The 24,144-nt window shown below is 41.0% G+C and overlaps 1 protein-coding gene across 2 annotated transcripts in view; it reads right to left on the bottom strand.

Moving 5' to 3' along the window:
• The window catches only part of cntn3a.1 (contactin 3a, tandem duplicate 1), an 80,271-nt gene that overhangs the window by 50,260 nt on the left and 5,867 nt on the right, over nt 1–24,144 (bottom strand). For both annotated transcript variants that reach the window (XM_034590878.1, XM_034590877.1), the window contains exons 2-4: nt 18,153–18,296; nt 9,089–9,221; nt 6,022–6,197 (exon numbers count right to left, since the gene is read on the bottom strand). In XM_034590878.1, coding sequence (XP_034446769.1) covers nt 6,022–6,197; nt 9,089–9,221; nt 18,153–18,207 — 364 coding nt within the window. In that variant the 5' untranslated portion in view covers nt 18,208–18,296. The remainder of the gene's footprint in view (nt 1–6,021; nt 6,198–9,088; nt 9,222–18,152; nt 18,297–24,144) is intronic.

Raw genomic sequence — 24,144 nt, forward strand, 5'->3', positions numbered from 1 at the left:
TAATTCAGTTACCTCTTTAACAGATGCACATGTGAACATGGTTCTCGACTTTAAAATGCTATGAAACAACGCTGACATCAGTCATCTGCCCTAAACAAGTGTGTGTGTAGGCTGCACAAGGCATGTGTCGGAAAAAGGCATACATCAAATCAAACATTTTACCATAATGAGACAGAAACATATCGGGCCAGACATCTCTTCCCGCTTCGGGTGATTTTGTGCCTATATACCCGTTCTGTCAGCTGGTACTATAAACGACACATAGACTCAGATTGAACTCTTTTCCACCAAAGCAGGCTCACATTGTCGAAAATATCCCGAGCTGCTCAACTCACGCTGAGAGTGAAGCTCTCCTGATTAATATTCCTTTGGAGTATGGCGGGGCGTAAATGAGCTAGACACACTAAAAGCCAACAATGCCTGACAACCCAAGCTGTTCTGCACCCTGTGGATCATCTTATCAAGCCTATCATGGCTCTGCACCTCCGTGTGCTTCTTCATGGCCGGGTTCAGGCTATTTTGAGTGTTTTCAGATCCATGAAATTGGATGTGAATTTGCATTTATTTGGACTTGCTACTCCAATGTGACCCATTGTGGTGAATGAGAGGAGATTGCAGAAAAGGGAAAATTGAAGCCATTCTGTCGGATTTTGAGCTCGAGGACAATATGTGATGTGGTTACATTTGTCTCCTCGCCATTGGACAAAAGGAAAAAAAGACTTTCAAAAAACTTTCTTTATATGAAGTTCTTCAACTATGGTTCATTTGCTTCCATTAAGCTTCTGTCTTTTAATGAAAAAAGGGTTGTTCTGTATTTCTGATGTAAGCTGAGCAGCCACAGCAGGATCGGGTGAAACATTTATAAACTATGAGCTTTTCATCCTAACAAATAAAAATAATAATTAAACATGAATAATATTCAATGTGAAAGAAAATGAAACATTTGCACAAACTGTAATTAACATCTGATAAATGATCTCCCCATCACTACCTTCAATCCTACGTAATGTAAATTTAGTAGAAGCTTAGCCCAGCAGAGCTTCTAAAAGGAATTTGGCCTTTTTAATGTGATTTCTGATTAACCGAAGGGTTGTAGAAATATAAGGTAGGAGCCTTGGAATCATTTAGACTTTTTTATCTTCACCCACTAATGCCACCATTTTCAAAAAACCCTTTCATCTAACCATCTACCTTTTTTCTCAATTACCTCAAATGTGAAAGTGCCTTACGATCTATCAAAAATTCAATAAGTAGGAAAATGTAAGAGGTGGGGTGCGAAGGCAGGAGGTGGTTATGTAGTTATGTTTTAAGGAGATTCTAAATCGATTCTCACAAAGTTATGTTGATATCTTCTCAGGTTTTTTCCTCTCCTCTGTCGCCAAGTGCCTGTGCTCATTGCGGGAACACTGTTGGATTTCTCTATAATATTGTACGGTCTCGATCTTTCTATGTAAAGTGCCTTGAGGTAATGTAATGATTGAATGAAGGATAATGATTTGCAGTCATACAAATATAACTGTATTGAATGTGAACACTATTACTGACTTGACTTATACTTGCACTAAAAACCAACTCCGCTTCTTGGACCACATGTGTGAGACATACACATTTGCATAATATGTGACATCAATGTATTATTGTTGCTATGAATGTTTTTGTTAGTTTTTACATACTGAATGATTTGGTTCACTTTTAAATCCCTCATATCTTTGGATGCAGCTGTTTTTACCTCCGTCAAGAGATACCAGTCCGTGTGTTGATTTGTTTGTTTGTAAGCAAGATTATACAAAACACAGCTGAACTGATTTCCATGAAACTTGGTGGAAGCATGCAGAATAGATCAGAGAAAACCTTTTTTTTCACTTTCTTTAACAATGTAAGATTTGCAACATGTTCACAGATTTCCCAGGAAATAATCCATGGATCTTGTTGAAAAAAGTTAGACATCTAAAATCTTTGAGTGAGAGAAATTTGTTGCAGCCTGATTGAATTGAAGGGGACTGTTGGGCCTTTGAGGAGGTGTGTGCTCTACTGAGTGCATTTCTACTTATGAGATTGTCTTTCCATGCTGTCCCCGCGCACATGAAACCTTTTTGGGTTCTAGGTTAAAATGTGGTGCTACCATTAGTAGTTTAGTAGCAGCAGCAGAAGCAGTGAAAATAGTAAAACCTAACATGTATGCATTTTGCATGTGAGGAACAGTGAGGAAACTTGCAAAAGCAAGAAAACAGCAGTAACCCCTCACAAAGGTGAGAACCACTAACCTTATTCTACTAATCCCTATAGTGGACACAGTTCTCTATGGGAGTTCCCATCTGTGAGTAACTTTGAACTAACTTACAGTCATTTACAGCTAGCCAATATTCCTAACATGTTGTATCTGTAGACTTTATTGAACACGTCAAAAGGTACAAGTCTAGTCCATGAAACCAAAAAGCTGCCATCAACAAGTTGTTATCATGAAAGCAAGAATATATGAAATAACTGCAATGAATATTACTGACGATGATAAAACAAATTGCTTTGATCTCCTCTCATGTCTGTCTGCTTCCCTGCCCTCTCCTCTCCCTCCCCTGTTCTCAGAGAGGCGTCTCGCAGTGAAGCCCTAACAGTGAGTGACACATGACATTTGAGCAGTGATCAACATCAAAGGGGCCTAATTCTTACACAGCCCGACTGCTGCTCTCTCCTGACAATTACACCACCGCCGTGAAGCGCAGCATTCAGGGGATGTCCACTGCCCTCCTCCCTGACATGATTAGAGACCCAGATTGAGCACTTAGCATCCCAGCGCTGATGAGAAACATTATTGTCCCCCCCTCAGATGCATTTCAGCTCAAAACAGACTTAATTTTCACCTGAGGAAACATCAATGAGTAAGAGCACAAAGCTAATGGAAATGATAGAAGGAGAAGAAAAAAAAGAAGAGATAGGAATCTTGCAAAGTAATTATACAGATAAGGCAGTTAGGTTCGACTGGAGCCAGTCGGAAAAAATACAAATGAGGTGCAATTACAGCGCTGAATTTGATAGGAGGAAGCACGAGCACCGAGATACAAGGGAGTTGCGTCCTGCATTTCTTTCATAAATACAGCAATTTCATCCTTCATTAAACACGGTGTTACCCTTGTGGCTCTATAAGCAGCACGGCATCTCGGCTGTAGCATGTTCCTTCTCCAGGATCAGACATCCAATACACTCTGCTTATATATTGCAGGCCTTGCAATCTGCTGTAGGATGTTGCATCTTGCAGTGGTGAAAATCCTTTCACTTACAGCTAAAAAAAATATCCCTGGGAGATTAGGAAACTCAATCTGGTTTGATAACCAACTAGATTATTCCTTGCAGCGGTCCCAGCAGGCGAGCAGAACCTTTTAAACATTTAAGTCTGTATTGTCAACAGGATCAGGAACCTTTATACTTTTAGAGGTTTAAGCCCCAACCAGATGGTAACAGAAGCTGTTATATCATCCATCTTTCAGGGGATTAAAATGTAGGCTACATCAACTTTTATAGAGGGGCTGCACACTCACGCAATACAAGTGTGAAGAAGGACATTATCCGTTGGCACAAATCTAAGACACTGATCTTACGTCCTTCATCAGCATGTAGCAATATTTTATTTAATAAAAAAAAAAACACAATGTTGTAATCACTGTTCTACATCTGTTTTCTGCAGTGGGGACTAAAAGCTTTGGTTCTAGGCTTTCATGCCCGGGCCGCACTTGGTGCGTGTAGAGCGCTTGACGGCTGCGTAGCTGATCTGCTGCGTCTAGCATACGTCTGTTGTTGACACGGGGAGCGTGTCTGCCATCTGCCTGATATGGAGCTGCTACGTGAGGATTCTATAACTGCTCTATTTACTTGAATAAAAGTAGGTCTATGTACTTCACTAAATACCAGGATTCTATGGTATTAAGCTGTGCATCTTCCGGTCTTGCAGAAATTTCACAATAAAAACCTTGTCAAAACAAAAGAATGAATTCAGTCAACAGAAACGCTAAATTGCTTTAACTTTGAAGGAGACATGCGGCGGCTCTACCCTGTTAAAATGGGCGCCAGAGTGAGCACATGAGACGCTCGTGCATCCAGTGCAGCCCGGGCGGTCAGATTTGAAAAGATTAGGAGATGGATGTTATTGTTGATCCTTGTATTCCCTTCATTAATGGTCCTTAACTTGGTTCTTGTCTCATGAAGTTATTACAAGAGCCCCTTAGTGTCATATTGAGCCACTCTGAGTCCGTTACAAATGACACCACTGACTCATAACAGGCTGCTCCTCCAATGAATTATTCCCTTGACCTGAGACCCGCTCAATCACCCAGGACACTTAATTAAGTTAAACCATGAGCAATAAATAAGATGTATGACATATCAGCACCGATGCTTGTTCTCATCCGTTGACAAAAGCCGCAGGTTCCAGGTCAGGCCCAGGCGATGGATGAAACCAATCACAGTGACATACAGTTTAGGTCAGGACTGGGAAACTAATTGGAATTGTGAATATGATCAACAGCCCTTGAGCAGCCCAGGACACAGATTTGCCCTAAATATGCTGAAGATTGAATGGTGCTTTGAGACAAAGACGCGCCAAACAGTGGCGAGATGGATACCTCTGATTCTCTCGCTGCCAAGGATCATCTCCGTGTCCGCCGTGGCAGAGAAACAGACATCAGAATTCAATCTAGCTGCACCATCTGTTCACAGATATAAGGGCTGTCATTTGATATGGGCTGCCCATCAAGACTGGAGGCCTCAAGTTCACCTTGCCATCAGAGATGCCTCAGACTCAGGTCTTATAAAATGTGATAGATGGAGGCTGTAAAGCATCAACCACACTGGGGTCTGTCAAGGCCCACCACACAACAACGCAGTCTTCATCACAAGGGTGTGAGAACTTTAAAAGCACCAGACAAAGTAAACACCGGCAGAGGAGCTTTAATCATTGTTAAAGAAAAAAAAAAGTTTGCCATTATACGACTGGATATGATAATGTGAGTAACTTGTTTCCTCATTAGTAACCTTAACTGTATCGGCCTACTGTAAGAGTCTCCTGTCGCTGGTTGTTTTTTTGTTAGTGAGGATCTGACAACAAACAATTTCCAGTGAATCCTACTGGGTCATTATAGTTTCAGTGAACCAAAACGTTTGATGCTTAATTAAACTTTTACTTTTTGAAGCAAACAAAAACTGAGATGAACTCAAAAAGATCTGAACTCGATTTGAGGTGAACGAAACTTAACTGAGGTGAAATAATAAAACTGAACATAACACAAATTGTTTGTGGTAATAATAATAATCAATGTCGAAGGTTTTGCAAAATGGGGTTACGAGTAACAATACGAGTAAAATAAAATGATCCTGATTAACGTGCTGAAAACTGTAGTTGGCAGACAAAATATTCGCCTTGCACTCCTCCAAACTTTTTCTTTTTTCACACTTTCTTCTCTCTTGTCAAAATCCTTTGCTTCCACTACCTACAATGCAACTTGACTGCTCATAGTTTGGTCAGAGGCTCTTGTGTGTCTCGTGTAAATTTCGCAGCCACCACAAATACATTGCACGAGCATTGTGAGAGCTATATCCCATGTAATTTTAAAATATTTTATGACAGAGTTTTGCTCTTTAGCCAGTGTTTGTCATTTTCTTCACATAAAGTGTGTTGAAAACCACAATTAATTGTATTTCTCCAATAAGTAGCAACAATCGGTCTTTAAATGTGAAAGAAATTATTTTCACATCGACTGAAATGACAATGTTTATTGTGATTACCAGTCTGAGCCGAAAACTTCCTGCTTCGATCGAGCTGGTGGGGAGAAGTCAGATAAGGTCACTTCATTTAAACTCCACACCCTCTGATTTTCAAACTTGTAGCTTCCAATCCCTTCAGACGCTGCTTTAAGTGACATCACTTGAGGTAAATCCTAAAAACTCCACATCTTTTTTTGTATGTAGTAGTGCACCTCAAGATGTGTTTTAAGACTTTGGAAGAATTGCAAAACCAGTGTACGTTCTACTTACATGCTACGTGCAGACTGGACTCTCTGCTGACGATGGTTCCAAAAGAGTTTGATGCCAGGCACTGATAGACGCCGACATCTTCCTCTTTATTCAGATGGCTGATGTGTAGGTTTCCTCCCATGAGAAAGTGACGTGACCCTGGTCTAGGCAGGATGAAAGAGTCATTTAGCTTCCACCTGTGAATGTAAGCACATGACACAACAACAGAAAGTTCAGGTGCCTTGTATTTTGAAATCGCCACGTGCCTGGTGTCAGAATAATGATATCAGACGGATGCTGATGCAAAAACACTGAAGTGATGTAAAAAAGCGACTTCCCAGTGGCCTAAACTGTTACCAGACATTATTCTGGCTAAAGCAGGCATGAACGACGATGACACAGTCTGCTGCACAACGTCGGCAATCAGCAGCAGGTCATTTCAAAACACTCTTTTATTTTAAGTCCAGCTGTTATTCACTGATCAAATTCTGCAACTTCCTTTGGCATTTCCCTTATCAATGCCCGTGAGGACTGTACTTTCACCGGCAATCAAAGTCCTTCCCTCCAAGTGATTATCACATGGGGGGGGGGGGGGGGGCGACGACCCAGGCACCAGCTCTGCTCAAACAAGTTGGCTACAGGCAAAACACGGGATAAAGCTACCTCCTGATTGAACCTCTTGTTTATGTAAATACACCAGTCCAGTGATTTTGCGTGTGTGTGTCAGAGGGAGAGAGCAGCAGAATGCCTGTCTCTGTGGCTTGATTTAGGAAGGCCTGCAGTTGTTCACTTTGCATAATTGCGGCTTGTGTTCCAGGAGGACCTGCTGCGTTGTTGATGTCAGTTCAACCAAAGTCTGCATGTGACCATAACTTCCTAAATACTCACACAGACTGCGAAGTACCGTTTACATCAACTGGGAACGGCAAAGAGCTTAAAACACACGAAACGCATCAAACTCCTCGATTTTGTTTTGCAGAAAAGTTTCTAATCATATTCTGGATCATTTAATGTATTCAGCTGCTTGTGGAAATTGTTTGCATTACACTCGGGGAAAGTAAGCGTGCAAATACTTTCATTCTCATACAGGGAGGGAATGGAATGAGATGAGAAAAAAGTAAAGGCATAAACATGGTCTAACAAGAAAAGTGACACTTGCAAAAGGGAAAAAGGTTTTTATCAAATAAATAAGGTACAGTTCGGTTGACTGTTTGGTCTGAATGAGATATTTACAGCTCTCTGAGGAAAAAATAAAAATAAGCTTGAGGTTTCAAGCTCATCTTTCTTCCTCCTCCTTTTTCCATGGGTAAGATTTAGACAAAGAGAGTAGGAGGCAGGGTTGACGAAGAAAGGGAACAAGGGGGGGGGGGGGGGGGGCATATGCAGCAGAGAGGTGCTCAACAGCAGATTGGCTGATTAGATTGATTTAGTAATTTGGTGTTGCAGCTGGAACAGTTCCAAGGACTCCAGACGAGATGAATCCAGGGGCCATGGTGACAAGCTCTATGTGGCAGTGGTCGTCGGGTAGTCTTAGACAAATTAATTTGTCCTTGGTGCCCCTGAAATAAACCTGCCTACATGCACAGCGAAGTGGGGAGCCATTCAGGACATGGTGTCCCACTGCTGAACACTCACAATGTTCCCGAACCTTTTTTCAAAACTAATTTCCAAAGTGGCCACAAGTGACCTTTATTTTGAAAAAAAAAGGTACATACCCATAGCAATGACAGCACTATGATGTGTGCCGACTGAACAAACACAGCAATACGTGTGAATATCAGTCCCATCCTTTTAAAGGGATGAAGGAACGACACAACAGCTTGTGATCAATCTGAAAATCACTTCTTAATGTGGTATATAAACTCCCACAGTTGGTGGCACTTTCTGTAATTAAAGAGCTAATTAAAGCAAAATTAATTTGATATGGAGCCGGGCACGCTCTCAGAACTTGAACTCAGAAGGGGAAAAAAAAACTTTCAGATTTAACTCGTACATTGGTTTTAATTTTTAAAAAGTGGGACTACCTGGACAGTGAAAGAGCGACTGATTCCAGCTTATCCAAGTGATAAGATCTTGTACATTCATTTCAATTTGTGTCCATTAGGCATAGCACCAAGGATCTTCAAGCTACATTAACGGCTGCATATGCTGATGTTATGAGAGATCGTTTCAACCTATTACACATTAAATGCTTGGCTTTGCAATTTGCATTTAATTACACTGACAGGAGTACAACATCTATGTGGCCCCATTTGATAGATTATGAATTAATAGCGTGTGCGCTTGATGCACTTCATCGCAAATCATCGCTGGCCATTTGTTTTAATTTGTCATAATTTTCGCAGCGGAGGAACTGGACATCAATTTGCTTCTAACACAACCCCCTTGACGGACCGCTCAACCACACAGGGTCAGTGCACTGAACAAAGGCGGCGAACAGCTACTGTTTTCCTGCAGCCCCATCTATCCCGCGATTCGTGTAACGATAACCTCCAAATCCGATGCCCCGTGGCACCGTCTGTGCAGCCTTTGGCAGCGATTCTGTACATGAAGCATTAACTGTAGCAGGCCTGAAGCAAAGATATGGAAAGAGATCTTGCGCCACATCATTTCTGGTAAGTGAAATATACTCCGCTAGTTTTTTTTTTCATTCTTCTTCATCTTCTTCTTCACTCCGTCTCTGTCATAATGGCAGCCGAGCTTTGGTGCGAGATTCTCTGGGGTCACTTGATCTTTCTCAGTGGTCACTGATACTGATGACAGGAAGCTCTCAAAGTGGATTCTCCAGCCGATCAATGTCATCTAACAATGCAAATATATGGCAGAGGAGCAACTAAGGCTAATTAATTCATCATTCTCAAGTTAACCATGACTGACAGCGAGGCTAAGCACCGCAGGCAGCGAGCAGCAGCGAGCCATAAGGTCCTCGAATCCCCATGTTTTCCCAGGGCAATGAATCCAGTCGCGCTCAGGTTTTTAGTACAAATGGTGCACTTGAAAGCTCTGGGATATTACCTGCAGGTTCTGCGTCACAAAACCAAAAACCACACAAAAGTCACGTGTATCAAATCATGCCTGCAAGTGTTACCTGTAGAAGGGCAGGGGGTGTCCCTGGGCCTCACAGCTAAACACCACCTCTCTGCGGTTTTCGCCAGCTTGAAGGGGGAACACCACGCTGCCAGGTTGTTTGGTGAACACGGGCCTAAGCTGGACTCCACTTCCTGTGTGGGGAAACAAAAAAATTAAAAACAAAATCAGCTTTGATATTCTGCAGAGCGGGAAAACCAACTTTTTCATACGTATGAATAAATGACTTAAGATTTACAGGAAGCAAGAAAGCTGTTCTCTTGTGGCGCACACGAGAAAGTTGAATCACTTTGTAACTCTGTTTGGCACGGATCTACATTTTTTACATTAGTCGTGAAAAGAGAAACTTGCCAGATCCCAGAGGTACTGCATAATCAGCTGTTAACCTTCATCAAATTTTAATGCAAACATCTGAGTGTAAAGACTTGTCAGAGGCACACTGCACTGCCACCACGCGTCAGCACTATTTTATCTAATCCCTTCAAACTTATACACCACTTTCCCAAGGGATGTCTCGCACTCACACAACAAATACTGAGAGTAATACGGTCTCATTCTAAATTATCCTCTCGTTTTAAACATTAAAATGGTTCTCCTTTGTGAATCATAAACACAAAAAAAAGCCTATAATTTATCAAGTAATATTCAAAATGCTTGAGAGACGGGTTGTTTTGTGTTTTTGTGTCTTGTCATCGATCAGGTTTTTGTTCCAAGATAAAGGGACAAAAAATGCTTTTATTTCAAATTTCATCCAAACTACCCATTGTTATTTATAATGCCATCTGTTACAGCGCTGCCTGTAAATTGCTTTGAATTACATTGTAATTCACTGTGCATATATGCAGTGTGGACTATGATTGTCATTATCAACAGTAAATGGTAAATGGTCTGTATTTATGCAGAGCTTTTCTAGTCTTGGTGACCACTCAAAGCACTTTAAAGTACAGCTCAGTATTTTGCCCAAGGACACTTCAGCATTCGGAATGGGGAAAGAGGAATCAACCCGCCGACCTTCTGGTTAGAGGATGACCGCTCTAAACCCTGAGCCACAGCTATAATACTTCTTTATAGAGTGTGTGATTCTAAAATACATACAGCATATCAGACATTTTTACCACAACTCAAAATTCCTTGCACAACATTATGGCTTTTGTTGGGTTCTTTTCTTCACAGAACAAAGACACAGGCACCAGCTTGTTGTGCAGGCAAAGCCCACAGTGACCCATGGGGCCGTTAACACTTCACTGGAATAAACATTTCTTCCCGTGATGAAAGGGAAATTCGCTTGGATTCGTCGGAATACATTTGCATTTCTGAAATGGTACAGAAGTGGGAAGATACCGTAGCCAGGATAACTTAGATATTTGTATGAGAGGCAGGTAGCCCTTTCAAGTGTCTTAAACCCAGGGAGTGCAGGCTTATCCTCAAGACCCCAAATAATTCTCTGAGAGGGTGTGAATGTTTGACAAGGGACCTTGTACACTAATTGTTCCTCTCCACAAGGATAAACTTCTCAGAACGTTACACAGAATAAAAAGGCTGCCTAATTATAATCTCCGTTAGATGAAGCGTGTCCTCTGAAGCAGCGTTGAGAGATGATTGATTATCCGAAGACGTTTCTTGTATATTCAAACCCAAACCCTCTCACTTGTACACAAGCTTGCCTGCAGTAAACATGATATTAATCACATCACCTTGGATAAATAATTTCAGGTCACAAACATTTCCATTCCGCATATTTTCTTCTTAAATGATGGCAATTCATGCCCAAAAAACTAAGCCAGCCCGTTATTTATTAATTAACTGTCTCTGAGCGGTTTAGAGGTCAGAAACAAAAGTTTAAAATTAATCAAGGTCTATTAACCTGGGTAATTTTTACACCCGCATAATAATAATAAAAAAACACCAAAAACCAGGGCAGGGCGATAAGAGAATATCAATAATTATTGCAATATAATTTCCATCAGTAGCAAAACAACAAAGGCTTATTATCGTTATATAGCTAAAACCACAACCTTCACTCTGGATCAAAAATCCGTCTTTAAACTTAAAAATAATGTCGTATTTATCGGGAAAATGAACAATATTGACTAATGTTAAAATGTTCATCTTGAAATAATTTTGGGCCATATCACCCAACCCCTATTGAAAATGTTTGAGCGATTGGTAATCTTGCATGGATTGCAACTACACTGCAATACTATTAAATTAATCAAATTCATTAATTACCAACGTCACACCATACCACAGAAAATAAGGTCAAAAACTGAAGTGCAATGAGAACATTTCATGGAAGTGTAGTTAATTCTTTCATTCTCATGTTTGAAGGTGTTAAATCGTGCTGTATATTTAGCACAGTTTTACTGAGCGGTTCACAGTATTTAACTTATCGTGCTGATGCAACACTTAAAGCACAAACAACAGAACAGAAAATATTGCTTAACCTGAAATGTAACCACAAGGACGCCTCATATTAGGCTCTTAATCAAACCCTAAATGGATTGGACGACTTCGATGCTCAATATTCAATTAATGGGAAATAATCAACACCGATATTTTGGCTGCAGCCATTACTCTCGGTTATGGCGGCACTCAACTGGCCTGATCTTTGGCAGCGCCATGGCAACTGTTATAATGGTGTGTCAGAATAATGAGAAGGGATTGCGCTCCAGGGGCTGTGCCCGCGGGCTCCGTTCAAACTGATGCAAACTCTCTGAAACTCTATCGTTGCCCGAGCAGGAGTGAATGAAAAGTGCAGGAGGGAACCCAGATTTTTTTTTTCTCACTTGCTTTCTGGTAATCAAACACTGAGGTGCTACACACTACAACAACAGTGCCCCACAGACATTGAGGCATTGACTATTTTTTTTTTCTTCCCTTTCTGTTAAATATTTGACTTGACCAATGCACAGTGCAATACTTGGTAATGAAAGACAATAACTGACAATTACTAAAATCTGATTGGAGTTCCCACCCTGCGCACCCTAGAGCACAGAAAGTGAAAACAAAATGAAAACGTGCCCTATCGGAGAAGTGAACCGATCCAGAGTCCTTGCAGGAAGTAGACGGCACAATGCTGCAGGACACAGATGGAGGTCATTATGAAAGGCTCTTTAATAAAGAATAGGCCGACTCCCCTCTTATTTGTCACCTGCTGCCAGATGGTGATATGTGCAGCCATCTTTTCGAAGGCTCCTCAGACAACACAAGACTCGGCGTCGAGGCACGAGTGGAAGGCAGACGGAGCTGTTTTGGAGGTTGAAATAAAAACTAATCTCAAATTCAATACTAGCTGACAGCAAATGAATTCCTCCAGCTTACCTCAGCATGAATAAACAGGCACATGGGGAGTTGGCTGTGGGGGAGGTATCAGTCGTTTGTGAGGTCTCAAATCCATTCGTTTCAGCTCAGGGTTTTATGCATCAAATAAAAAAAAAGCCAATTTTGCGTTTTAAAGCATCTTTCCCCTCTGTTCAGGCCGATAAGGTACACCTTTAAGGTCTCTCATTCAGGGGCAGCAAATGTTTCTCCAGTGCAGAGAGGGGAAGGTCGGGGGTTGTTTCGATCGTTCAACCACATCAGTATGTACATGTCTGTCGGATTTGTTTCTCAGGAATCCTTGAAAAACAGAAACATGTAAATTGCCCCCAAAAAAGTATTAATAATTTAACGTTTCACCAGGAAAATAGGAAAACTTTTAAAAGGAGATTTTTCATTCGCAACTTTCTTATGATCTCGGTGCTGTAGATGTGGTGAGAAGACCTTTACGGATAATACAGTCACGCTTTAATAAAACTTACATGCTGGGACTAGGGGTGAGCTACGCTGTGCAACTTGTTAATTAAACTACTTACAATACCACTGACACAGTTTGTACGGCGAGGGGTGAAACTACTGTCGCCCCATTCTCCAGCTATAGTGCAGCTGAAATTAACACCCGTTTTATTGATGGTATCCAATGCCACGTTCACTGGGGGAAACACAGAAATTGATCAGGTCCAACTCCTTATGTGGGAAAGACCAATTAAAGCCATTTTTCTGTTGTTGCTCTCTATATTGAATGTCTCCATAAACCTGGGAACATATACTGCGTGTGAGGAGGCCATTTGTCATCTAATTGTAGTAATATCCCTACCTTTTCCTCCTCCAGATTGGCTAGGAGGTTATTTGTCATTTACCAGCTGCTGTGCAGTGCGTACTAATGGAAACATTCATCATTGTAAAAAACTGTACCATAATGTTTCCAACCATAGGAACAAAGAGCCTAATTTGACCATTAGTGGTTTTCATTTTGTGACAGAGCAGCGTGTGGAATGGATTCCTGTGTATTGTAGATATTTGTCATGATTCTGCTGTTGCTACTAGGAACTATTGAAAAAGGATCGGATTTTCTGTTGTTGCCTTTTTTTTTAATTTATGGACATTTAACTTGTTTTTCCTTATCTTTGGATTGTGTTCTGTTTGGTTCAGTTCTCCAATTCCTGTTTTATTTTTAAATTCTCGCTCCTTGTGTGTCTCTCACTTTATTTCCTGCCTTTGTCCTGTTTCCGGCCCTTGTGTTCGTCTGCACCTGTTCCCAATGTGTTTCACCTGTGTTTAATAATCCCTGCTCCCGTGTGTATTTCAGTCTCTGTGATTCCCTTTGTCTTTGTCAATTTGTCTAGTTCCATAACAGTTGTCTGTGTGTGTGTGTGTGTGTGTGTGTGTGTGTGTGTGTGTGTGTGTGTGAGTGCGTGCGTGCGTGCGTGCGTGCGTGCGTGCGTGTGCCTTTTATTTTTCCTAATGTTTCTCTGTGTATTTCATATTTTGACTTTGATTTTTCGACCATGCTTTTACTTCAAGTACCTTAACCTGGATTAAAATACATTTTTTGGTTTTCCACTTGAGTCCTGCATCCTGCTCTTGATTCCACCTGCTCGCCACACCATGACACTATTTCTTCAAAAATCGAACATAAAGCCTGACGAGACATTTTAAAAAGTCCTAAATCTCATTTTATTTCATTTGCTCTGATTGATGTTGTGAAATTCATAACCGCAGCATCAGGAGACAGTAACACTGAAATATGCCAGAGTGGCTCACACCACTGCTCCAGGCTACAGGATGTACCCTGTCAAAATATATCAAAATATAAATTACTTTATAATTGATGTGTTGTGTTTAAAATAAATAATACATGGTGCAGATTAATTATTATGGGTCTATAATTAACCCTACCCGGCAAACAGATTTAAATTGGATGATTTTACATTCCCCCAGGACGTGAAAGTACATCCTGCAATAGAGAAGGACTCACTGGGGAGTGTTATCCCCATCACTGTATACACAGAACTTCAAAGATGCAGTAAAAATCTTTGCTTAAGGATTCAAGCCTTTGCTGTGTTCTGATGAATCAGTGAGGTAAGTCAATATTTGAAACTCCAGTCATCTCTGGGATACACACATGGGGATACAGCGCAAAGTAGAAGCAGTTATAGAAGATTATAATGTTGGCCAGAAGCAGCCCTGTATTTTCACTCACTATGAACCTGCTTTAAATCAACAGGGGTGGGTCTAAGATTGTAAGCTTTGTCTCGAAAGCATTTACTTGTGGTGACTGCAGGCTGTGATTTTTTAGAAGTGCAGGTTGTCATTTCTTAAGTCTCTCTCATAACAATACTTATATATTTATAGATACATTTAAACAGATTTTTGTATTTATCTCTCAGTGTAACAATTATTGTCCAAAGTAATTTTTTTTGTACAAAATTAATTATTTTTATCTCTACCAAGGAGGTTATGTTTTCACCCTTGTCTTGTTAGTTTGTTTATTGGTTAGTTTGTTTGCTATTAAGTAAGATTACACAAAACCTACATGACGGATTACCACAAAACTTTGTGGAAGGATGCAATATGGGTCAAGGAAGAAACCATTACATTTTTGTCTGGATCAGGGGCTGGATCCAAGATTTGATGTGTTTTATTTTTCTTAAGATTCACTAATTTGATGGCGAATAATGATCTTTATTTAAAAAAAATCAGGCATAATTATGGGACTGATATCAATTGGGTGTGGATCCAAATAAATCTGCATCTACTGGATTTAGATGCGGTTTCACAGGGCGGCAGGCTTTTCCACCCGCTGTGATGTTATATATTTTAGCGCAGATTTGGACAAAGGGGCGGATCCAGGAATATCGTATTCGTTTCTTTGACATTGCGAGATAGGGCCGTTGGCAGTGGTATGAGCTTTACCAAGTGCTGTTCTAGTTTTGTTTCTGTGTTTGTCCAAAGAAGCAAAAATGTCCAAAACCTGGGAAGAGGCTCCGTTAATTTGAACAACTCATAGCTTGAAAGGTTAAAATGTATCTATGACACTACAATTACTTCAGGAACATTAACTGGTGAAACAATAATAGCGGCCAATTACAAGATAGTACTGTATTTAGAAGGACTTGAAAAATATGAAATTGCCATATAATGGTTTACAGGTTTCTAGTAGTACAGTGTGCTCCTTCATGGATACTGCCATGCAAAGTTATAAAAGTGGCAAAATGAAAACCCAGCTTGGTTGAATAATTTCTTCTGATTAAACAGAATGAGGTGAGCGATTCCTGAACACTTTACATTCTGATCCCACCACTTAACTTTAAAGAAGTCCTGAAGATTGAGTCGAACCTTAACAACTCGTGCATTACTATTCTAGTACTGTGGAAACCCACTCACCTCACCGTGGATGATTTCTCTGACAAGGATTATGAATTATTCTCACAGCACAAAATATTTGATTGCTGGTTGGAGCCTTACCAGCAATCTTACTGGCTGTGTTTACATTTCTGAGTCCACTGCTGCTAAATTGTAGCCCCTTCGATGCCGACTACAGATGTTTCGGTGATTGCGCTGCTGCCAATTATGTTTGAAACATTTCACCACCAGAGAGAAAAATTAATATTTTGCATCAAATGATTTATGTGTATGGTTAGTGCGAGTGCAGTAGAGGAAATACGTACAGCTGACATAACAGCTGGGTCTTTACCCCCCTTCCTCGTGCTTATTTTTCCTCCTTGACATATTTGAATGGGTTTTTTTTTATATTTCGTGTTAATTGTAAAGAAATTCCTTTTCCTCCTTCAATTCATCACAGAAAATGGCTCATTGAAAGAAAAATGGATTGTGTCCTGGAAATACATCTTTGTAAATATAGCAGTGATGAAAGCCCCTCTGTCTGAAGACTCTTGATCCTGTGCTGGGAGCAGCTTACAGCGTGAAGGTTGAGCTGTATCTGTGTGGGGCAAACTACATCCAGCTCTACATCCACATCTCTCTCTTCTCTTTGCTTCCTCGCTCTCTCTCTCTCTCACTTATTCACACAAACACACATGCTGTAGAGTACCAGTCCATGCCTCAGGCCATTCAGAACCTCAGGGGGAATGGAAAGGGGGGGGGGTTAACTCCAGATGAACTCGCAATGGGAATGACTTCCCCCTGGCCTCATTGCTCTCTCACACAGCTGATACCTACTGTTTAAAGAAAGAAAAAACCCTCCCAGGTCTGGGGGTAAATAACCTACCACACAGCACCTATCTCACACCCTCACACTGCACTGTTTCTACCCAGCATGCACATCTGCATACTAAAATACTTTCTCAGAACTCAGAGGCTTTGGAGGTCTATCGTTATATTGCGCCATTCTTGTCTTGCAAGCAGAGCATATGTAATGTAAGCCCATACTGAATATTAATGCTCCGTTACTCTGTGTTACCAACTGCGAGTGTGAGCCTCGAGAGTGAGGCAAGGCCTGTGCAACACAATGCTTTTCAGAAAAAGATTTGCCCTCCGCTCCTTTTTGTTAAGAACTAATATGCCTCGAATAGATACATCTAAATGTAATTACTGTACATCACAATTGCACAAAAATTTAGAAACCCATATTCAAAAATCAAATTTTTTCTCATAGGGCTTAACAAGGTGCGACATACTCTTTCCTTAAACCTCAGCAAGAGTGATGAAATCAAAATTTAAAAAAAAAACATGAACAGGGGGGAATAAGAACGTGGAAACCTCAGAGAGCCACGTGTAAGGGATCCCTCTCCCAGGACGGGCAGAAGTACAATAGATGTAGCTGAACACATCAAGAAAATATTTAGTACATTTCAAATTTTTTATTTTATAAATTTTTGGGGCTTGAATCTAGTGTATCACAGGCCTCTCTTCGAAGCTGTTTAGCTGAGATCAAAACTCAGTCAGGTTTATGGCAGGATTTCCTACACTTATATTCGTGGTGTAGATCCGAATCCACGGGGAGTCACGGCTCCCTGATGAAGGCCTCATTAGACATCCACTGATGTGTAGTGGATTTAGCGATAAGTGGTGCTAATTGCCATGTAGGCAAACGCGCTGCTGTGCTCTTGAAAAAGAGACGCACACACGCGCACAAACAAACACACAGAAACATGCACGTACGCACGCTATTTATTTTAGGTCCCAGCTGTGAGGAGGGGCAGCTGACATAGAGCAAGGCTACATGAAAGATTACGCATTCCTCAAGACACTGTGTTCATGCAACAAAGCCCTTATTCATCTCCTTCTCAGCTTCAGACTCATGACGTTCAGGCGGGAACTAGCGTTTGACCCTGAACGTTTTATAAGAGAGGACAATTAGGTCTCTCATTAAAGGCGAGATCAATGGCAAGATTTCTGTACTAATAGCAGTACAATCTCAATTAGGGTAACAATTGAAGCGCTCTTTCAAATGAATGACTGCACATTCCATCGCAGGGTCTGTCTTTGAGAGAAGAGGAAACCTCCCTCGTTCTATTTCAGCAGGATTTACTGCCTGAAAAGAAAGAGATAGCCCCTTATCATTAACTGAAAGAATACTGAACAGCATGAATCTTTCCTACCCTTTGTAAAAACATTGGTGCAAAGCTTTGGGGGCGCTCTTTGCCACAAACCTTTTAGTTTTCCATTTGACTTGTAAGTGCCATCTGTTCTGATTGCCAAGGCGCCATCACAAAACTAAAATCTATAAATAACAATAAACATAGCCCCTATGCCAGCAACATAAAAATGTTTGGGCAGCTTACCTGTCAGACACTCCACCAATGACAGCAGCAGTATAAGTTTCCATAGCAACTCCATTTTAATGGTCTCAGGTCAATACAAGCTCACATCCAATCACAGGTGTGTAGAATCCTGGCTTTGTCCTTTGCAGCACTTTCACCGTTCGTCTATAAAATGAAAGGAGGAGAGGTGAGAAATCTATTAGACATTTATATACAGATATTTGCTGGGAAGTCATTTTATGATATAAAGTGCGAGAGCATGGTTAAAATACAATCGACCGAAAATCCCCCAAAAGCTTAGCTAATAGCTTTTAATCTCTGGAAACACTTTGGGGGTCAAGGTGACATTTAATATTAGGTCTATGTTATAATAGGATATTATGAAATCAAAAAAACTACTCCGTCTTGTGAAAACACAGAAAAATGATTTGTCCAACCAAAGCACTTAGAAAACAAATTTGTTTCAGTGTTCTTAACATTGCATAATAGGGATCCTGTGTGCAAGGGAAACATAAAGGGATTGCTTGCTTGTAGTCAGACCTGCTGAGACAAAACAAGAAGCAAGCCGGTTGTCAGACACATCCCTAGCATGTAATAAAGCACTGTCCCGGCTACTCCAGTTCGTCTGTGCTGGGGGGGATTATGTATTTCTGACATAAAGAGCTGACTGTACGCAGCGCAAAACCATTTTCCGTCCCAGGGGAGACTCGCACAATTGATTTTCTCAAGGACTAAACCGTAATTTATCCCTGCTTAGGCTCAAATGAAGTCTCAAAAAAAAAAAAAAAGTTGTGACATCATAATGAGACAAATTCCTCCTGTCACTGATAAACGGGGATGTATTTACTTGTCTGAAACTCTAAATGCACTCAAACTTCCTGAATGCTGTGATACGTTCTGTTAAAGCAGCAGATAAATGTTTGTGTATGACCGGCTGGTTATGGAGTGGAAAAGGATGAAGGGAGGAAATTAGCCATTGTCTTTGCTCAAACGGACTCTGCCTGGTACATTTAACTGACTGATGGCGCCGTGTCCTCCGACTGCACACCAGCAGCATGCTGAAATAAATGAGGGGAAAATTAATATGAGCATAGAGTGTAGTCTATCAAAAAGGGAAGTGCCCAAAAAAAGCAGAGACAACTGAATGATTAAAGTTCCACACTTCCCCTGCTATCTGTATGCTTCTTATTTTTGCACCAGTGAAAGGCATGACAGAGCATACTGATGCTTATGTGAATACATCAACTGTGCGTCCCTGACACATTCGCCTACACCACTCTCCCGTCTGCGCGTACTAAACCATTAAAGGCAACACTTTCCCCCTATAAATCTCATTATGGAGATTGGGTTTGGAGTGTCATCTTAGTTCCAACTTATCTCGCAGTTATTAGGATGCAAATGTTATGAGTAAATGTTGGCTTTTAATAATAAAACAGAGAGACTGCAAATCCCTTCTTGTGCTCCTGGATATTTTTGGAGTGCTCCTCCTTTGAGGGAATAATTGTGAGAGATGTGCTGAATAAATTACTCCACACGGTGTCTTTACATGACACAGAGCCTAGAAATAAGGCAAAACTTAACATTCCAACTTCTCACCTATGCCAAGTTATTTATGTGCTTGGATGACAAAAAACATGTATATGTAGACTGCATTAGAAAAGACCTCAAGCTTCATTTCAAATTTAACAGTTGTCAGAAATGCCTCGTGTTTCTAAAGACCCTGTTTACACCTGGCATAAGAATACATCTTAGGTGATCCTCCTAACACAAGTGGGAAACTGAAACACATCACTGTTTACACCTGTGTCTGTCACGCGACTCCAAATTGTCTAGCTGACCTTTTCAGATTCTGTTTCTGCCTGAGACACTTCCGCTGAAAGGTCCAAGCAATAACCTTGTAACGGCGCGGTTATGACAGGAGTCGTCTACTAGGACTGAATCTGCCTGTAGATTAAGCATTTGGTTTCAATTGCGCTCAATGCATATCAGCGGGGCCTCAGTTTTATCGAGCGTTGGCGCACTGTCACAACAGCCACCTCATCCTGGATCGATTTTTCGTTCCTGTTACGTGCTTTTTGGGGAAGAATGAGGAAGCATTGGCGTTTATACCACAAAAGATATAAGGTGCCCAGTAAAGCTTGAACCCCATACACTGAGGCTTCTGCAGTGGTTCACAGATTCAACAACCTCCCCTTTCACTAAATAAATCTATCCTTGACCAAAAATCATATTTAAAAAAGGGTTTCAGTCCAACCCTATAAGTTGTGGGAGTTATCAAATCAGGTGGGAAAACACCCAATAAACATTGATGAAGATCTGATCAGGCAGTATCATAGACTGTATAAAGATGGGCAACATGACTGCTCCCCAAAAGTGAAGTCAAAGCATCTCAACCGTCACCTGGTGGCTGGCTGCAGTATAGGGGATAAACCCCACCTCCTCCATGGTAGTGGATGGGACATGGACCACATACAATTTATAAATAAATGTCAAACACATTTTATCAAAGTATGTATGTTCAAGTCTTCGAATTCTGGTAATTTTGGTTAAAATGTGTATGTTATGCTATAAAAAATGGGGTGAAACGTGACAGCTGAGACTGACACGTGATTGGTCGAGCTCATGTATCAGACTGTGACACTGTGGATCCATCACCAGATTCCTACTGCCCAGACTCTGTCTCCAAAAATGCAAAATTGCAGCATTTGTACCCACAATATTTTGCCTTCATGTCTGTAGAGTGGGATGACTGGGAGACGGCAAGACCATCTTTATTAAAAGTCTATGGGCAGAACACAATCAGAAGTAGTCTGGGAAATACGCAGCCACATTTTTTTTTAAAGCAGCGTGAGCACAACTGCTTCCTTGGCCACACTGAATAACCAACTACTCAGCTGACTTCCTCTGGTCCTTTTGGTTCCCAGATGACAAACGTGTTTGCATTTCGAGCTGTGACATGAGATGTGATCATAATTGGTCAGTGGAGATGCTGTATGGAGACGGATTCTAATACCAGGTGTGACAAACTCAGACCTCTGTATTTGTGATCAAATCACCAGAGACGGATGTCAACCAGGTCTGAACAGGACCAAATGGCAGGTGTAAACCCTTTTAGTCTACGGAGTTAACTAGAACGTGATACGGGCCACATTTTTTTCCCCTGACCCGACCGAGTAGTGCCTAAGCCCAATTCCAAACCGACAGGTATTTTATATTTTTCAGTCTGAACTGACCCGAACCCAAGCAAGTAGCGACCAGAGTTTTTGTTCCCCAGTCCCTGACTGTCATGCAGTGCTTGTTACCATAGTTGCAGCTTGCCTGCTTATGCTGGGTAGACATGAGTGAGAAGGCTGCGCACCTTATATATGACCATTAAAAAAGGTAGATTGTTTTAGCACAAGCTAACTTTTTCCACACATACAGAAAGCTACATCTGCACTGTGTTGAACACTAAGTATGGATAGCTTGCTCGCCTAACGAACCATAAATCACATGCTGAAAATAGTGGAAGCAATTACTTGACATCCGATTCAAAAGAAATTGAAGCTCAATGTTAAATGGGCAAGCCCATCATAATTAGTATTTCCAAATGTTAATGTTTGCTACTGAGTAATTGTTCGGACGGTGAGACCAAATCCGACCTGAATCTGAAAATCATTTCTGAATTTCTGTCCGACACATGCTGGTCAAAAACTGTAAAATAATTCTGTTAAACTCTGGTCACCTAAAAGGAATGCATCCTGTATTTACAGCACCACAAGCCAACATGACCAGAAAGTATGAACTAGTGAGACTGCCCATTAACAAAAGCAGCTATCTGTTAGCCTCCATCAGCAGTCCCTTGATCTCTATTACTCTCTTGCCCTGAGACATGAGATATCAGACGGCAGGGTTAGTGAGGGGATAAAAGACAGGCTTTTGATCCAAAGAAGCGCCGCACTAACATGATGGAGAGGGGAATCAGGAGTGTCCATGGCAGCATTTGACTGCCTCTTCAGAATAAATGAATTGCTCCTGTGACCTTAAGTGGTAGCAACAAGACCAATGACTCACTTTCATCCCAAATTGATTCTCTCATTTGTTTTGCTGTATGCGATGAAAGTTAATGATCCAGGGGCTTTCAAACTTTTCCTTTAAAGTCCCTCCCGTTTCATGTCTCTGAAAAACGCCAATGGTTGAAAAAAGGAATATGACCAAGGCTGGAATGGCCGTCCATGGCCAAACCATTTCCTGACTCAATTTGTGCAATTTCCACTGCATTTAAATGTAACACAGCAGCGTCTCATGTGATCAATGCTGTTTACATAATGCATACAAAGACTATATGCAATGGATGACACAGATTTACATGGATTCTCTGTGTCTATGAAATGGATTTAACCCCCGCTGACTGTGTGACGGATATGCTGCATAAAGCATTATCTCTGTCAAGGGCCATATGCCTGCCATCTCAGTCCATATACTTACACCAGTTGTCAATATCTAGGGGAAATAAATCGTATCTGCCAAATTCAAGTGCTTTGAAGTGAGTTTACTTCGTCAGTATGCTATGATGCTGCTGATTGGAGATCATTTTAATTAAAAGCAAGTCAGGAGGATGAGAGTGCTCTAAAATGTCAGGTGCAGCTCAGGCTTAAGTCTCTGATTTCATGATCTGTGGATAACGTCTTCTATAAATATTTTCATTTGGAAGGAAATAGGTGTAAAATGCCCAAATGTCACATTATCATAATAATCAACATCTCAGGTGATGTCTGCTCATATGTGAAGACATCATGATAACAGCCCTTTTTTTCCCTTTTGAAGATTAATCAACACATATTTTGATAATAAATATATATTTAAATGCACAGTAGCAAAAATACCAAGTGTTTTCTTATTCAGGCATTAATATCATTATAAATTGAATAGCTTTAGGTTGGTCAGACAAGACAAGCAAGGTAATAGGCACTGCAATTTTCATGTTTTTTCTGGCATGTCATTCATTATTGCGAGCACCTTACTGTTATTCCCATTAATTATTCACCTGTAACCTATTTTCTTCAATTAATCGTGGTGGTCTATAACATCATTCAATTTATTGTCTGATCAACAATCTAAAAACCAAAGATTTTAGTCACGTAGGACCAGGAAAAACAGAACATATTCATGTTTGAGACGCTGAAAGAGATACGACATTAACAAAACAGTAGCTACACAATTTTCAGCCGATCCATTTAATCGACTAATCGATAGATTATTGCAACTCTTGTCCATTTCCCAGTGTAGCAGTACTACAACAAACCACATGGAATCAATGCCATGAAATGCAGCCGCAGAAAAGCTTGGACACAAAACTGAGCACCTCATTGTATTAGATTTTTGAGGAAAGGCAGCTGCTTTGAGGGAGGCTTCAGAGTTGTGGAGACAAAGAGCTCCTCCAAATTTCAGTGTTGTCAAAGTGACACCTCTGTTCCTCTTCCTCTCTGACAGCACCAGCTGGAGTTGATAAACCACAGATTCCAGTTCAGTCAGCCTCAGAAGCTGACAGTGATGGACCCTCTCTGCTACACCCGATCTCTCAGCTGCCATCAATTTTTCAGGGCTCAAAAAATGTATTAATAGAAGGGTACTGCAGGTCCCGTTGGTTGGAGAGTCCAGATGAAGATAGAATTCACACTAAAATGCATGAGCAGCCCACACACACTCACACACACCCACTTCCCTCCGAGCTCTGAATCATGAATGAGACCAGACTCCCACACTGCGCGAGGAACGAGACACGACCAGGAAAAATGGCATACAATGCTGCATCTTTAATCACCTGAGCTGTGACTTCACTTGATCTGCAGACACCAGCTCGATCAGTGTTTCCCTGCATGTGAGCCTCATCTCACGGCTCCGATGGCTTCACTCATCTAAAATTCATTTTCTGGCGGTGCTGGAGTTGAGAGTGCACGCGTAGTAGTGGACGTTAAATTTATTCTTAATTCTGCATATTTTCATTCACTGCACACATGATTTGAGGAATTAC

Source organism: Hippoglossus hippoglossus, chromosome 7, assembly GCF_009819705.1.
Source record: "Hippoglossus hippoglossus isolate fHipHip1 chromosome 7, fHipHip1.pri, whole genome shotgun sequence".
Classification (NCBI taxonomy): domain Eukaryota; kingdom Metazoa; phylum Chordata; class Actinopteri; order Pleuronectiformes; family Pleuronectidae; genus Hippoglossus; species Hippoglossus hippoglossus.